The sequence below is a fragment of the Boleophthalmus pectinirostris genome, unplaced genomic scaffold, assembly GCF_026225935.1.
Source record: "Boleophthalmus pectinirostris isolate CB_2022bp ecotype Guang Dong unplaced genomic scaffold, ASM2622593v1 HiC_scaffold_18, whole genome shotgun sequence".
In the NCBI taxonomy this organism is placed as follows: Eukaryota; Metazoa; Chordata; class Actinopteri; order Gobiiformes; family Gobiidae; genus Boleophthalmus; species Boleophthalmus pectinirostris.
In genome coordinates, this window is record NW_026571133.1 from 4746804 (window position 1) to 4764539 (window position 17736).

Genomic DNA, 17736 nt, shown 5'->3' on the forward strand with positions numbered 1-17736 from the left:
AATGAAAGTTTGCAGTGTACTTCCTGTTAGAGGCGTTCAAGTGCAATAGGAAAAAAAAAGCGAGAACTGTCAAAATTGTACAAAACGTCTGTAACATATTTATTACAAAATGTTTAAGTCCAGGCAGGCATGTTTATGTTACAGCAGAATATTACAAATTACTTAAAATTATAAAAAATTTACATAGAAAACTGGGTCTAGAAATAAAAACATTAAACCAAAACGAAGTCAGTGAACAGAACATGTTTGTTATTTAACGATATAACTCCTCTGCATGTCTCAATTGAGAGGTTAAAGCTTTGTCTGGGATGTTCCGTACTACGGCATTAAACATATTTCCATGGAGGTGGCACTTACAAGTCAGGTCTGTGGAGACTGGAGAGGCGAGCTCAGAAATTGGAAAAAATGCACGATAGAAAAGTTTTGCACCGTACCACAGAAACATACCAGGGAAAGCAGCAGCATCTCCATAGAAACGAGCAAAGTTACATCTTTTAACTCATTTAATGTTGAGAGAAAACAGACTTTTCAAGTCCCGGGCCGTCTTTAAAAAGTCAATATTTTTGTTTAAACACAGACATCCCTGTTGCATGATCTGATTTGTTGAGGTTTATTACAGTCAGTGCTCTTTCTGCTCCCCGTCTTCCTCCAGCTTTCGGATTTCAGATTTGAGGTGGTTGATGTTTTCTCGACTGGCCTTGAGTTTGTCTTTCAGCTCGGCGATCTCCTGACTCGTTCTCTTCTTTGCAGCTTCTACCTTTTCTTTCGTTTTCTGCTCCAGTTCACCAACTAAAAAAAAAAAAAAAAAAGAACCTGAGTAACAACATATGAAGCGTTTATACCAATAGTAGTGACCGTAATTAATAAGTTTGACCAGATTTTGGATTTGGAGTTACCAAATTTAATGGTACTTGATGAGTTTTGGTAATATGCATATGAAGAATGATCTATGAGATGTAGGGTTCAAAAATATTGAAATATCGATATATTGTATCGCTTAATGTGATGATACAGTATCGATATTGTGGGCTGCTGTATCGATATATCACCAAGAGTATTTTTTGGTATATTTTACTAAATTATTTTGTTACAGAGCTACAGTTTTGTTGTTTGTTTAGAGGAAGGAAACTTATGCAACACATTTGACATTTTCACTGTGTTGATGGTTAAAATGTGTTTCATATGAAGTTTACACAAGAAGTGGTTTAACACAACCATGATTTAGCCTTTATTTTTTATTGAACTGTATCAAAAAGTTTTGAAATATATCGTATCGAAAGCTCACTGTATCGAGGTATGTATCATATCAGCAACTTCTTAATGATACCCAGCCCTTTTGAGGAGTAATTTAAAATTTCAAAAAGATAGAGGAACATTGGGTGACATTTTCCAGAATTTACAGGGTGTCATCTTCAAATTTATGACAAATAATTTTATTGGTGAGCATTGGTGTGTATTTGTTGAATACAGAAACTATTGACGAGTCAAATCTATCAGTACAGATTCCACTTTGAGTCCTGTATTTTTCGGACTACAAGTCGCACTTTTTTCATGGTTTGGGCGTTTCCTGTGACTTATACACTGGTGCAACTTATACGTTAAAATGTTCACACTAAACCCACGAGAGGTTCTAGGCTTGTGTGCTCCTGTCCACTGTCACTTCACACAAGAAAGAGAAAAAGCCACTGTGCTGCCTAGTACCATGTCAGTCAATCGCATCATTACTTCTGTATCACTGACAATTTAAAATTTAAACAAACAATAAAGACAACAGAAACCATCCTGTCGGGATTCAGAAAGGCCGGAATAATTCTAACTAGAACTGATGCTGAGTCTGACGACAGCGACACAGAAGAGGAAGCGGCGCTCTGTTTACCTCCGGAGGTCGTGGAGTTGCTCAGAAGTGACACCGAGGATGAAGAACTGAATGGATTTAGTGATTTGGAGTGAGATGGAGAGTTTGTTAAACTTGTTCTGTTCTGTTGTTTATGTTATAGTTTATCTGAAGAACTGTTCATATGTGACGTTAACAGGCTGTTGTTCTCTGTTCTATTGTTTTTACTGTAACTTGACTTTTAAGATGAAATGTCGGTTCCTGGTCTCTGCTTTTATAAATAAATTTCCCCCAAAAAGCATGACTTATAGTCCGAAAAATACAGTAATAAGGTGGATTAAGGTTAGGGATGTAGAGTATTAGTTTATATTATAGTTCAGTGTTTGTTTGTTTATCTATCTGGACAATATAAGGTTTAATAGAGAGAAAAAAAGAGACGATTTGTGTTCATACATACATTCAGTCTCATGTTTGTACGCCCCCAAAGTGAGTTGCCTCGATGTGGTCAAAAGCTGCTGCATCATGGCTGTAGGATCCTGGAAAATCTGAAGTAAAAAATACACAGATTCAAGCCTAGTTCTTCTCATAGTTATCCAGTGTGTTAAATTATTACAGCTATAACACTAAAACATAAATATTCACTTTACCATTTCATCATAAAACTCTGAAACCACAGTCTTTTTGGGCATTGCACTCGAGTCAGACTGGAAAAGCTTCAGTAGATGGTACAGTGTGACCTACAGGGGAAATTAGCACAAATAAATAAGATGATAATAGTAGAAGTGGATGCATTTTTCTGTATAAAACCACACGGCTCTTACAGGTCTCTCATTGGGGTCAATAAAGAAGATCTTGATGATTATTTCAAACTCTCCCCATCCAGTCTCTGTGATCTCGTATGGGGGATTGGTCACCACTGAAAGTTCAAAAATGATTTAAACATTCCTTGCAAAGACAGGCAGAAATAATAATAATACATAAATAATAATAATAATAATAGTAAACAGGTCAGCTAACCTCTCAAAGGGTTCCCGTAGCTTTCGTGTAGTTTAAACTGAATCTTCTTTACGTAGGCAGACATATCCTGAAAATACAAAAAGTTAAATCAGTGTTAATTAGTGGTGTAACGATATCCAAGTCTCACGATACGATATCCTCATGGTATGAACCTCACAGTACAATATTTATTGCGATATCATGAGAAAGCTCACGATATGGTGGGGAGGTTCATGATTAGGGATGTAACAATATCCAAATCTCTCAGTACGATATTTTCACGATATGATATTTATTGTGATATTTTGTGTACCATGAGCTTCATACCGTGATGATATCGTATCGTGAGATTTGGTTATCATTACACCACTACAGATTATGCAGAAAAAAGCTACTTATCCTTGATGTTTTCTTCTAGATCAACAACTGTTTAAATATGACACCTACTCATAATATTGAAATTATAATTATTCATATCCACAACATTTTTAAACTGTCAGTAACTTTAATAATTATCGTGATATAATCGTTAATCGCAATTTTGTTATGCCATGACAATCGTGACACCAAATTTCAATATCGTCCCATATTTACTGCACAGCCCTGTTTATACCATTTAATTAGTTAATGTGTACTTGATGAGTTACATATAATACGAGTTATTGAACGTCATCGTCTATGGTCATGAGCTCTGGGTAATGACCGAAAGGACAAGATCGCGGATACAAGCAGTCGAAATGAGTTTCCTCCGCAGGGTGTCTGGGCGCTCCCTTAGAGATACGGTGAGGAGCTCAGTCACACGGGAGGAGCTCGGAGTAGAGCCGCTGCTCCTCCACGTTGAGAGGAGACCAGCTGATGTGGCTCGGGCATCTGTTCCGGATGCCTCCTGGACGCCTCCCTTGGGAGGTGTTCCGGGCATGTCCCACCGGGAGGAGGCCCTGAGGAAGACCCAGGACACGCTGGAGGGACTATGTCTCTCTACTGGCCTGGGAACGTCTCAGGATCCCCCTGGAAGAGCTGGAGGACGTGTGTGTGGAGAAGGAAGTCTGGGAGGCCCTCCTCAGACTGTTGCCCCCGCGACCCAACCCCGGATAAGCGGAAGAAAATGGATGGATGAATGTCATACTTAATATAAAACCATTATAGATTACTAAGTGATAGAGTCTTTTTTTTTTTTATTGATTGATTCATTGGTAAAGCGTATTACGTTTTCTTTCTGACACCTTAGCAAATAACACACACACACACACAAAAAAAATTCTTCAAAGAGAGTGTAGGAGTGTATTGTGTTTTTTTTTTTTTCCACAGACTGTATATATATTCTTTAAACAGTCTATGTGTTTTTTGTAGTTTTTTGTTTTGTTTTTGTACCTCGTTCCTGTAAGGCTTCACGTAAACAGACCACTGGTGCGTGTGTCCATCCTCCTCTCGCTTCTTTCCAAAATAGCGGGCAACATTTCCAAACACAATTGGTTTAACAATCGTGATCCCCTGTCAGTCAAAGAATACAAACAAAACAGTAAAAAATACAAATTGTACAACCAATATCTCATAAATACAACAAAGACATGAAACTAAAGGCGAAATACCTTAACTCTCCCTCCGGAATCTGGGCCAAATTCACTCATCTTTTTGAACATATTATAGAAAAATGCGTGAAATTAAAAACCTTAGATTATTGTCGCTCCGCGGAAATAATCTATTCCCAAATTTACGTCCATTTAGAAGCCAAAAATGAGAACTTATAAAGCTCTCGGTCTCAATTCAAACTACCAGCCAAAACAAGAGCCGGAAGTGCAACTGCCCGCATCATCCGGGTGGAAAGCAGTGTTTGACAATGGTTCCGCTCCGCTCGAGGCCAATGTTTTTATTGTTTTGTTTTATTTTTTTCGGGGGTGGTTTGCAATTTATCATACAGGAGAGCAGAAGGAATTAAATCAAAACTAAACAAAATAAAAAAAATAATTAATGTCATAAATTAAATAAAGCTATACTATACTTCTTATAGATATTGTAAGATTTAACAGCTTTTTTGTTTTGGACCCGTTTTATTGTTTGAAAATATTGTTGTATTCTTATACGTGGGCCTTTCTTTTTATTATAGATCTATATGCTTTGTTACTAAACTAGTTCTGATCACTTTGAATTGATTACTTAAGCATCTTGGATCTTTGCTGCAAATGTTTTACACTCTGAATTTTGTCTGTTGAATTTGAGGGCTTTAAAATATTTGCCTTGGGTCTTGTTCACGAGTGAGGGGAGGACGGAACGTGAGATTGATAGGCGGATCGGTGCAGCGTTGCTGTATCGGACCGTTGTGGTGAAGCAGGACCTGAGCCGAAAGGCGAAGCTCTCGATTTACCGGTCAGTCTTCGTTCCTACTCTCACCAATGGTCATGAGCTCTGGGTAGTGACCGAAAGGACGAGATCATGGATACAAGCGCTCGAAATGAGTTTCCTTCGCAGGGTGGCGGGGCGCTCCCTTAGAGATAGGGTGAGGAGCTCAGTCACACAGGAGGAGCTCGGAGTAGAGCCGCTGCTCCTCCACGTCGAGAAGAGCCAGTTGATGTGGCTTGGGCATCTGTTTCGGATGCTTCCTGGGCACCTCCCTCAGGAGGTGTTCCTTGCATGTCCCACCGGGAGGACGCCCCGGGGAAGACCCAGGACACGCTGGAGGGACTATGTCTCTCAGCTGGCCTGGGAACGCCTCAGGGTCCCCCAGAGGAGCTGGAGGACGTGTCTGGGGTGAAGGAAGTCTGGGAGTCCCTGCTTAGGCTGCTGCCCCTGCGACCCGGCCCCGGATAAGCGGACGAAAATGGATGGATGGAAAATATTTGCGCTCAATATTTATTAAAAGGTTATTTTGTATATTGAATTTGAACACTACACTTAAAATTTAAGCAACTAAAATTCAGAACATGCTATTTCAGAATTTAAAAATTCAACGTGTGAAATTCAGCAACATTTGAAATTCAAAATCTGATTATCTTCCATATATCCTCCTGAGACTCGGCCCCATTCATTTCTGTCCTTATGTCATAGTGGACACTGAGTTAACCAGTTTATCTTTTAAGTGTTTTGAGATTTGACACTCTTAATGGGGGGACTAGGTTCCTCTGCCTAAATTGGGCTAGGGGATTATAGGGTACTCTCATGTCCAGCTGGCCTGGGAACGCCTTTGGGTCCCCCCTGGAGGAGCTGGAGGAAGTGTCCAGGGTGAAGGAAGTCTGGGAGTCCCTGCTTAGACTGCTGCCTCCAAGAGTGGAAGAAAATGGATGGATGGATCATGTCCAGGATAAAAAAATAAAAACTGTAGGAGTTAGTTTGTGGCTGCACTATGATTTAAAAAAAAGAAATTAAAAGGGAGTCTAAAAACGTTTTGAGGTGACTGTAGAAGCTTGTCAGAGATGTTTGTCATCAAAAAAGTTTTGTTAGGGTGGATTTAACACCAAAACGTCCCCGGTGTCTATTATTGAGGACATGTTCCAAAATTATAAATAAAATGAACAAAATTTAAATGCTAAAGTGTTCATTTACTTCCAAATTGATAGAAAAATCACAAAAAATATATACTGCAATACACTTTTTCTTCAGGTCCCAGGAGCATATAAATGGCACAATCTTTAAACCTCAAACTGTGCATTTGTTCTACAATATATTAAATAATTTGCCAAAACTGATTTATATTATACCCTTTGTATACCTATAGACCAAGTAATTCCAATTTATAATTTCACATGGTCACATTACTCATTACCCAATTTATATCATCCACTCTTCAGCACTAACCCAACTACATTATCATTAGACCAAAAATAATGCAATGTCTAGAATCAGTTTTCTATTGACACTGCTTATTCACTTATATTATTATGTACATTAAATTAGTAACGTAAGAACTGAAAGAAAAACAAAAACAAAAAGACCCATCAGTTTTGGATTTCAGTTTTATTTGATCGTCAGACTGAACAGATTCACCATTTCTGGCAAAAAACAATCTCTCAAAGTAATTTCAGAAAAAAGGTTATCAGTATAGAAAATATATTTAGGTAATGTTTCTAGCTGGTCAATAATTGTAAGTTTACACGACCTGTAAGCATTAAGTTATACCATGGACTCCAGCTGGGTCGGCTGCAGTCGCTCCCACAGGCACAGAGCTGAAAACACTTACCTGAACAGCTGCAGGAGGAAACGTTAAACAGGCAGAAATAAACAAGACAATTTGGTGAACCCAGATATTTTCTCCAAAAGAAACACTATTTATAAAGCAATAAAATGTTGGTGCCATTGACAGCAGAACCACATGATATGAAATTGTTTTGTTTTCAGAAGCAGGATGAACGGCTGATCTACAATTTAGAGAAATATGGGAACATTGAAGGGACAATAATGTCTTGCACTTTAACAGTGGCCTAGTTAAACTTCAAATGGCAAAAGCATTTAACACTGGTCCCACACAAACAGAACACACTCTGAAGGTTTGTACACAAAAATTACTGGACCAAATTCATAAAAGGCCCTTAATGCATGTGAACTGTACAACCAGTGCACACATACGTGGAAACTGTAGCAAAATTTACATTTGCGTCAAAAACAGTTACCACTGGGAAAACTAAAGCAGAGAAAGAAATATCAACGAATGTACAAACATTATACTACATAGAACAACTTAAAAGATGTGTTTTAGGAGCAATAGCTACACCGTATTAGGACTTACAATTTAAAAATAGCCATTTTTCACACAGTTCCTACAAACCCGCTTTGATATGAAAACATCCTTAAGGCCAAATTCACATTTAATATAAACGCAGCTACAGTGTAGAAGCAGGAGTCTCCAACCTGTAGCTCAGGAGCCACCAGCAGCTCTCCACCCCTTTCAATTAGCTCACCAAGGGATTTCTGAAATACACATATTTTCCCAAATAACTCAAATTTGATGAATTAAATACCTATTATTGTAAATCTATCATTTTGATGCCCGACTTTGTGCACTCAAATAATGGTTTATGTTTTATCTAACTGTACCCCATCTAAGCCATGCCATGGCTCTTCTGTATACTTTATTTCCTGCGACAGCTAAAATGAGAAGCTCTCTGGAATTTTTGTTTTGTAAAGGTAGCTCACCTGAGGAAAAAGGTTAGAGACCCCTGGTGTAGAGGAAATCGCCAAAAGCACAGTCTACCTCAGTAAACATTTTATTACAACACCATCAGATTTATTCAAAAGCAGAGACATTTACAAACATTCTAACCATGGAAAGAGTAAATGAGAATGAGGGAGGGGAGGAGAACAACATCAAATATGTACTCTATAAAAACTAATGTCTAAACTGAATGTACACAGTACAAGAGGCAACGTAAAATAAAGCAAGAGAATATATCTGCATTGTCCATTAGAGGGAGCTGTGGGCTGTTTCTAGTTTTATGCAAAGAGCATCACACTTTATCACTTTCATTGTGAAATAAAACGTCATAAAAATAAAAGAGCAATTTGGAAAGTTTCTTTCATCTTTAGTCAACCATGAGTATAGTGTGTTTATAACAGGCTTACAGCGTGAAGGCTCCACAGCGGTCAGAGGAGGTGAGGAAGAGGAGCAGAGGAAGAGGAGTCCGTCAGGCGCCGTCCGTCCTGATCCTTCCTCGTCCTGATCCTCGTGAGCTGAAATGTGTCAGAATGAAGGGTGGAGTTTGGTTGGAGGCTTCCCAATAACATTTCCCCTAAACACCAGTAAAGTCTACACTAGTCCACAGTGCAGCCAGGGCTGGGCACAACGCAATCACCAGAGAAGAGGCCAGTTTTGGTTAAAATAATAAATAAACATCCAGTTCATTTAAAACATTTGACAGATTCAGAAAGAAAAGGACTTCCTGTTGAAGAGTGTTGACCCAACCCTCGCAGACACAAAGATCATGCACAATAACAGCATATAAACATATGATTGTCAATCATTAAAATTCATTCTCTTCACAACACCCTCCCCAAACCATGGTAACCCACAGTAGCCCACGATAAACTATAAACATATTTAAAAGTATACATTAAATTTGCCCTTCTACAAACATTAGCCCTCTGTAGCAGAGTACACAGTACTCAGTACACAGTACTGTAATCCTCCCACTGTGGGACACATAAAGGCTAATCTCATTTTACAAACATTTAAATTTGACTTTGTTTATACTGATGTTTAATGGCCTGTGGCCAGTGCATCCACGTGGGTAAGAACATGTACATTAGGCTTCAGTTTGCACAAGCCATTGTGAAATTCAGATATTCAACTTTAATCAAGCCACTTGGCGACTGGTTTGAATATTACTGTATAAAATCGACAAACATTTAGGGCGAATATTAGCAGTGAAACTTGAGTTGGAAACTAAACATAAATGAACAGATAAAAACTACTTCATTTGAGACAGAAACAAAAGGACAAAAGACAGATCACAAAACTACAAAGAGAAAGAAAGGTCAAAGCAGTTACGCTGTAGGACTCTGACGCTGTTCAGAGTCAATATTATATATAAATAATATTAAGTTATTCTGATTTTAAACCAGTGTCTATTTAACATACACAGAAAGGTACATGCAGGACAATGGTATCGCACATGTGGCAAATGTTTACTTAAGTGAACAACATGAGTTTAAATGTAATAAACTGTATCTAATAATAAATGATAAATCAGTGAAATATTTTTAAGGCCATTCTTTTCCATGTACCAGGGATGGTGCATGCAGACTATTATGCACATTTGTAGCAAAACATTACCAAAGTTTTACACTTACAAATATTGTAATCCACACGAATAACCAAACCAGGGTCAAACAGGTGCACAACAACTCAGAATATTGTGGAAAAGAGGCATTATTTTAGGATTTAAACATGTAAAACGGGTCACATGTTCAACACTTAATGATGAAGCTTGGAGATTTATTATCATTATTACAATAATTAGACTGTAATGTTTAAAGTGTATGAATCAAAATTCACTTGAACTACTGAAATAAAACCCTTTCCCACAATATTTTAATGTACTGATGTATCATGTACTCAACTCTTGTCCCACAGATACAAGTGATCAATGACAAATACAGTTTTTTATGTCAGTTACTGCTTACCTTGGAGAGGCTGGTTTTCATCTATTCAGGAGTGTCCAAACTGTGGCCAGGGGGCCAAATGCAGACAATCAAAATTGGGATACTTTGGATTCAAACAGCAACTTAATAAAAATGCTTGTGACTATGTGATTTTAACTCCATTAAGAGCAAAGACGGACTTATCATAGTTGAAACTATGACAAGTTATTGAGCGAGTCACTGAATTAAAGGGAGGTGACCGCACCAGTCTGTGGCCCTCTGATAAACGTGTGGACACCCCTGATCACTTTATATTTCAGACTCAACTATATAAACATTCGGGCATCAATGTTAAAGTTACATTGGAACATCTTGTTTACATGCAAAGCCTGGTTGATCCTGGTTTGACAAACTCCTTCAGTATAAAAACTGCCCACTACAATCATAAAACCCTAAAGATAGCTTTGTTTTAAATATCTGTAAAAACATTATTCACCACCTACAATTCCCACACAAACCTGACACATCCATGTTCAAACACTTAAATTACTGTGTTCTAAAAGGACAAAAGACAAGTAGAAGTCCTACCCTTTAGTAAAACAATGAACAAATTGGGTTAATTATCAAATTAATGACTCCACTGTACATACACCATTTCAAATCAAACTATCATGTAACTTTAGCAGCATAATAATAGTAGCAATCTCCCCTATGCTCTTATACACGTTAGCAGACATTTCAAAACTCTTGACAATAACAACTTGGCACAGAAACTATAAACTTGTATTTCATTTCAAAAGGTTCAATAACCACAGACAAGCCTCTGATACAACACTTCTGTTACAAACATGTTTCTAATTCAGGTTGGTTTTTTGGATTTTGTGTTTCAGGGATTGGTATAAGACTCAAAAGTCACAATTTGTCAGACAGAAACATCTTTGGCAAAACCAGGGCATGGGAAATATCATGTACAACATCAAAAACATGGTCAACAAAGGCTGTTTGCAAAGGACCACATACCACAATACAACAGCATTAGTTTCAGTGGAACCTGCTCTGTGCTCAGTGCATCAATTCATTTCAGCTTTTAGTGACATTCACAGATCGTCTGTCATAAAGACAGGGTCAAAACCACCCTTTAAACAATTATAAATGCTCCTTTATCACTTAGAGACAATACACATTTACAAAAGGAGTTTAATCAATTACCAGTTTAAGTTTCTTTTAATTTTAGTTTTAATTGTGGATTCTAACTTCTTACAAATTCAACTGCATTGCACATTTAAAATGTCTAAATATTTTTAGCAAATACGCAGTGAAATATTCAGAGACCTCAAACATACAGTTCATTAAAACACTCACAGTACGGTCATTTCCAATCACTTATTTTATATGATGTGCAGTATTTTAGCAAAAACAATGAACAATCGGTAACAGCACATTCATACTGAAAATTTAAAATATTAAAAATACTTTTGTTTTTAACTGTATCTATATGGAGACCCAGCAAATTCAAGTTACATTTACAGTTATATTAACTTGTTCCCAGACTCTCACATTTAGTTTAAATTTGTTATTCATTTGGGCAGTTCAATATAAATACAACACAAGTTTACAGGATGAGTAATACACACAGGTCTGATCTGTGATCAGGTCATAAACTGCACTCAGTCACAATAGTATTAATACTTATAGTATTTAGTACACAAATAAAATAGAAATAAGGAAATCACAAAAGTACATGAATGTCATGAGACTTACCTTATACTCACCTGTACTCCTGCAGTTTGACCCACTCTCCTCTGAACACAGATGCCCTTTAAACACACAGTATAAACACAGAGGTACTGACCTGTTAGCGGTGCCTGTACTCCCTCTCACGCTCCCTGTCTCTGTCCCGGTCTCTCTCGCGATGCCGGTCCCTTTCTCGGCTCCTCTCTCTGTAATAATCCTCGTGACGATCTCGTTCACGGCTCCGAGACTTGTGGCGCCGGCTCTTTTCTCTCGACCGACTGTGATCGCGTTCTCTGGAGCGCTCTCTTCTAGTGGCACAGACAGCCCGGTTAAACCACAGTGTGGGGTGTTTGGGGCAAGGGGGTGAAGGAGCGGGTTTACCTGGCTGAGCCGTAACTCTTGGACTCAATGCCGTGGAGACAGTCCTGCAGGGAGCTGATGAGCACTTTACAGCGGTCGTCTGCAGAGACCTTCGACTGTTTGATCAGAGAGATGGCCGTCACCAGGGTCTCGATGGCACTGCCGTAGTCCGCTGGATTCACAACACACCAGCATTAGAGAAGATGCTTTTAAAGGATCAGGTGGAGTTATATAAAAACAGTGTTTACCTGCGCTGGCGTCAGACACTGCCCTGGAGATGGCACTAGAGGAGATGGCTCTGTTTCTGTTCATGATCTCCTCAAACTCTGCCTCGCTTAGAGGGGCCCGAGAGGAATCCATGTCCCTAAAGAGAGAACAGAGAACTCAGACTCTGCTGGAGTCCACACACGGTTCACACTACACACACAAGAGTCTAGCCTCACCGTCCTCCGTGTCCAAAGTCTCGTTCATACGGCGGCGGACGCCCATACGGGTCATTAGGTCCCGGGGGGCCTCTGTCGTTGGGGGGCATGCTGTTGCCGGGCGGGGGGAAGAAGGCCGGGTTCACGTGTGGGGCAGGTGGGGGTCCTCCTGGAGGGGGTCCGGGCATGTGCGGAGGGGGTCCTAAAGCCATGGGAGGGCCGATGGGACCAGGGGGACGTGGGGGGAATGGGCCCGGAGGTGGGGGTCCCTGCTGAGGAGGAGGGGGTCCAGGCGGAGGGCCGTATCCTGGAGGAGGGGGTCCAGGAGGCAGAGGCCCCAGAGGAGGCTGCCCAAACTGACCAGGGAAAAGCACTGGCGGAGGAGGTCTGTCCCCACGGCCTGGGGGTCCGGCGAGGGGAGGGGGCAGACCTTGACCTGGAGGAGGGGGGCCAGGGGGCCCAGGATGAACAGGGGGTCCAGGAGGAGGCCGTGGAGGACCCTGCATTCCACCTGAAAGATAGAAAACAATAAATAAACATGATACATTGAAAACCAGCACTGGTAGACTGTGCATAATTTGTCTCTGCATTATGTACCTGGGAAGTGTGGTGGTGGTCCCCCGGGGCCAGGAGGGCCAGGGAAGCGATCCCCAGGTCCGGGGGGTCCAGGGTATCTGCCCCTGCCTCCTCTCCCGCCCATTGGGAATCCTCCACGAGAGCCGCCGGGAGGGCCGGCCTTACCTTCTCCAGACATCTGTCCTGAAGATGTGCCTGAGCCAGAAATTCATACAAAACATTTTACATATAGTCAACATGTACACAGGGAGACAGATCCAGGTCGCTCCACTATAACATTTTGCTAATTACTTTTACGAGACTGCATCTCAAACTGGCTCAGGGACTGCTTGTTGCACGGCGTGACGATAGGATTCTGACCATGAAGCTCACGCTTTGCCAATAAGTCCATCAACTTCCTGGAGGACCCCTCAGAGCCGACACAAACCAAAGCAAACCTAAACACAATTCAATAAATATATTAAAATAACAAGAAAATAAAATACTTATTTATATTAAAAACCTAAAACATTAGAGCATGGTGCTCACCCTTTGGACTGGCCATTTGCTCTGTTTTCAAAAAACTTTATTTCCAGCACATCTGTGATGCCAATCGACCGGATTGCTTCAGTGAGGTCTTCATCTGTGGTCCACTGCACACAGGCACCACGTGTTACAAAGTTAACATTGTTTTAATATACTTTTTTCTTTTGCATAAACAGAGTTGATTCATACCCATGTGAGGTTTCCTATGTACAGAGCGATCCTTTTGCCGGAGTAGTTGTACGCTGCATTGGCTGGGGCACTTTTCCCTCCCTCAGTGCCCCCTGGTGCCGAGTCCAGGTAATCCCGGTCTTCTGGGGCGTCTCCATTATTGGCCGATGGAGAAATAACATCATCGTACAGGTCTATCTGCTCATGCACCGGGTATTCAGCCTCCTGTCAAACACGTTAGACTAGGGTTAAAAATACGGAAATATTTATTCCACAAAGTAAGATTAAGTTTCATTGTGGGCACTGGCACATCACTGAGCAGGAAGGGGTGCACAATAAATAAACAATGAGCGCACGTGAAAAGTGAATATTACTGTGATTATTAATGAGCAAAAGGACATATAATTTAATATATATTTTACGTAACACATCGCAATACTATTTTGACTTTTTATCCTTAAACGCAGCACGGAGAAAGCAAAAGGGCGGAAATAAAGAGCAAAAACAAGATGCCAATGCAAAACAGTCCGCCTCATAAACATTACACACTCCCACAGTACAATGACAAACGATTTGAATTTGTTAACCGTGTTTATTTGCACAGAAGAAATGAAAACTTTGCGCAAATCTGCAGTCTAAAGTCATTTACAAAAGGCAAGAGCATCAGGCTAACAGCGCAGCTAACAATACAGAGTTTGGCCGCCATCAGAGGCCCGACGAAGCGCGCACTTTACTTCACTATGAACACAAAACTGAACAACAAACGCGAAAATACACGTGTTTTGGTCTGTGCGCTGGAATAAATACTGATAACGAAACATCTAAGCAAATAAAAACGGAGAGAAGCTAATGGGGCTAAAGGTTGCAGCGTGGTGGCCCGGGCCTGTGCGCAGACGGACACGGGGACTGCGCCATTTCTCAATATTAAATACATAAAACAACTGCGCACACCGACAGAAGACGCGCCAGTGGAGGTGAATCCGAAATAGATCGCGTTTACCTGGTTAAATTCCTCCTCCTCTACATCGGCGTAGATGTCGATGTGATCCACACCGTCCGCCATTTTCATCCGCTCTCTCTCCGCCCGCTGCGCAGAGCAACACGGAGCCGCAAAACAATGGCGCACAGAACCACGGGAGCGCCTCTAGCGGATAAGAGATAACATGCAGCCTGCAGCCAGCATTTTTTTTTTTTTTTTTTTTTTAAATACATGCAGTGTTGGGGAGTAACGGATTACATGTACCGCCGTTACGTAATCAGAGTACAAATTATGAGTAACTGTATTCCGTTACAGTTACTGTTTCAGTGAGTGGTAATTGGATTACAGTTACTTTGCTGAAATAAGTGGATTACAAGGCGGTATTTTCCTGTTTTCACATTTTGTGCTACATCCCATTTATTTATTTTTTTTATTTCGGTAATTTCACTCATTGCCTGAAGCCCAAACAGAACGCGCGCAATAAGAGCGATGGAAACGTCATGTAAAAGTTGGCGGTGTCAGTCACACAGTGACAGCAGTGCATTGGTAAAAACGCTTTTGTGTCTTGGAAATTCTTCTCCCGATGTGAGATATATATATAAAAAAAAAAACAAATATAAAATCGCCAACAACTTAAATGTGAAACCGGAGCTACTGGCACTGGTGAAAACAACCTGCATAGACTCATAATATCTGCACTCCGAGGGGACACACACACACAACACAAACACACACAAACACCTTCATCATCGTCATCACCTGAGAACGCGGACCACGTCTCCTTCCGTAGTTACAGCGCGCACCGCCGTCTCGTGCGCCGCGTGTGGACCGTGTTTTCTCGCGTAAACCGCGCTTCCTCCTGTGCGCCTCTAAACCAGAACTAACACACCAGGACTAAACCAGGACTAAAGCAGGACTAAAGCAGGACTGAACCAGGTTTAAACTAGGACTAAACCACGACTAAACCAGAACTAAAGACCTGGTCTAGACCAGGTCTAAAAATCAGGATAAAACCAGGACTAAACCAGGACTAAACCAGGTCTAAACAACATGACACCTAACAGTAGGTTGACATAATTTAAGGTGATCTCATATAATTTCTCTATCAATAATATTTTTTAATCTGGTGAAGGAAAGGCTTATCTTGTTACTGTCTTTTAACAGACAAAACCTCTTATATTAAGATCTCGTGGTCTTTGTTTCTCTACAGTAAACAGTCGCTTATTCATGGAGACTTGGGCTCAGACAATTTGAAGACAACAAACAAGAATTTTGAGGATGTGGTTGCTACATTTCATGTCGTTTAAAAAAAACATGACAATATCAAGTAATCCAAAGTAATCAGATTACGTTACTCACTTTAAGTAATTTAATGGATTACGTTACAAATTACATTTTGGGGTGTGTAATCTGTAATCTGTAGGGGATTACATTTTAAAAGTAACCTTCCCAACACTGAATACATATACATTCATGCGACTAAGACGGAGTATAAGGGTCAGATAAAAAAAAAATTAAAAATGCTGGCGCTACGAGAATAAAGTCGTAACATTTCGACATTAAAGTCGTAATATTATGAGAATAAAGTTATAATATTACGAGAATGAAGTCGTAATAAAACCAAAGTCAAAGTGAAAAATGCGGCAGAAGAAGAACCTTGTTTTTCAATATAAAACCAAAAATAAGAAAACAAACAACAATTTTCTTAATTATTTGCGCCTCCGGACTGAACCAGGACTAAACCAGGACTAAACGAGGTCCGAGACCAGACCGGGACTGAGACCAGGACTTAGACAAGGACTGAGACCGGGATCAGACAAGAACTGAGACCAGGATTGAGACCGGGAACAGGAACAGGACTGAGACTGGGTTTAATCTGGTTTTTATCTGGTTCACCCGTAGTACATACTCGCGTCGTAAACCAGGACTTTTTTTCAGTAGTCACATAAAGTCATACATAAAAACTCTACATACATTCGTCTTTTTTTTCTACTTTATGGGGGTAGTTTGCAAATTATCATACAGGGAAGCAGAAGGAATAAAACCAAAACTAAACAAAAAAATAATAATAATGTCATAAATTAAATAAAGCTATACTATACTTTCTATAGATATTGTAAGTTTTAACTGCTTTTTTGTTTTGGACCTGTTTAATCGTTTGAAAGTATTGTTATATTTCGATATTATATTGATGAATATTTGGTTTATTTTGAGACCATTTGGTTTTGTGTATATGATATTTTGCCAGCATAATGAGAGTCTGAATGAGGAATCCGAGATCTTTGAGGACGGAGGGACTGGTGAAAAAGAACAGGACGTCGCTTTCCTGGAGGCTGATCGCGTGTTTGGTTTTTCAGTGCGACAGAAGTCACAGTTGTAATCAATCTTTAATTTGGACCTTTCTAACGTTTTTTTGGCTGGGTAAATATTATGAAGAATTTTGAAATTGACTTCTTTAATTTTGTTATAAATGCAGAGCCTCTCGCCAACCAGCCAAGTCCCTGCTCCAAGTCAATCTCCCCGTGCAATGAGTTCCAGTATGAAGTTACTGGGGGGTCTGTTTGGAGGTTGAATAATATTTCTAATGTATTTATTCAAACATGTTTTAATTTTAATATTGACCTCTCCCAAATATAGATTGTTATTAAGTTTCTGGAGCTGAAAATTGAGTTGAAGTTGTTTACTTGGAAAGTGATAGATAGCTTTAAATTCATTGTATGAAAACATTTGTCTTTGTGCATTGATCACTTGATTAACCCACACTATCCCATTGTCAAACCAGGATCTAAAAAATAATGATTTATCGCGGTGCTTGTTCATTATTCCAAATGTAACAGCTGGTTGGCGAGAAGCACCAGCAGCCAGCATGCAACAGGAAGGAAAGGACCTCAGTGTTTATAGACAGAGCTCATAGATAAAGTCATGGCAGGACCCTTCAATTATTATTATTTATTTTTTCAGGACCCTCCAATCCAATTCAGTCCACTTTACTTCTGACGTTTTAGCACATTTCATAACAAAGACTGTTTCCAAAGTGCTGCACATTAAAAAAAAATAAAAATAAATAAATAAAT

General features: G+C 39.9%; 2 protein-coding genes across 3 annotated transcripts; both read right to left on the reverse strand.

The window, feature by feature from the left end:
- Window positions 1–75: 75 nt before the first annotated feature.
- Window positions 76–4647, reverse strand: yeats4 (YEATS domain containing 4). The gene is made up of 7 exons (XM_020920190.2): window positions 4420–4647; window positions 4202–4321; window positions 2852–2918; window positions 2656–2750; window positions 2482–2571; window positions 2292–2379; window positions 76–789 (listed from the first exon to the last, which is right to left on the reverse strand). The coding sequence occupies exons 1-7, from the start codon at window positions 4468–4470 to the stop codon at window positions 620–622; spliced, it is 681 nt and encodes a 226-aa protein (XP_020775849.1). The 5' UTR covers window positions 4471–4647; the 3' UTR covers window positions 76–619.
- A 2112-nt stretch (window positions 4648–6759) lies between these two features.
- Window positions 6760–14812, reverse strand: cpsf6 (cleavage and polyadenylation specific factor 6). Of its 2 annotated transcripts, none has more exons than XM_055153651.1 (10): window positions 14684–14812; window positions 13705–13908; window positions 13519–13622; window positions 13282–13427; window positions 13012–13185; window positions 12436–12925; window positions 12241–12356; window positions 12014–12164; window positions 11751–11937; window positions 6760–8488 (listed from the first exon to the last, which is right to left on the reverse strand). In XM_055153651.1, exons 1-9 carry the CDS (start codon window positions 14750–14752, stop codon window positions 11754–11756), a joined length of 1638 nt encoding a protein of 545 aa, XP_055009626.1. In that variant the 5' UTR covers window positions 14753–14812; the 3' UTR covers window positions 6760–8488; window positions 11751–11753. The 2 variants fall into 2 exon arrangements, with proteins under 2 accessions (XP_055009626.1, XP_055009625.1); XM_055153650.1 differs by having other exon boundaries at window positions 13012–13190; window positions 13281–13427.
- Window positions 14813–17736: the final 2924 nt, after the last annotated feature.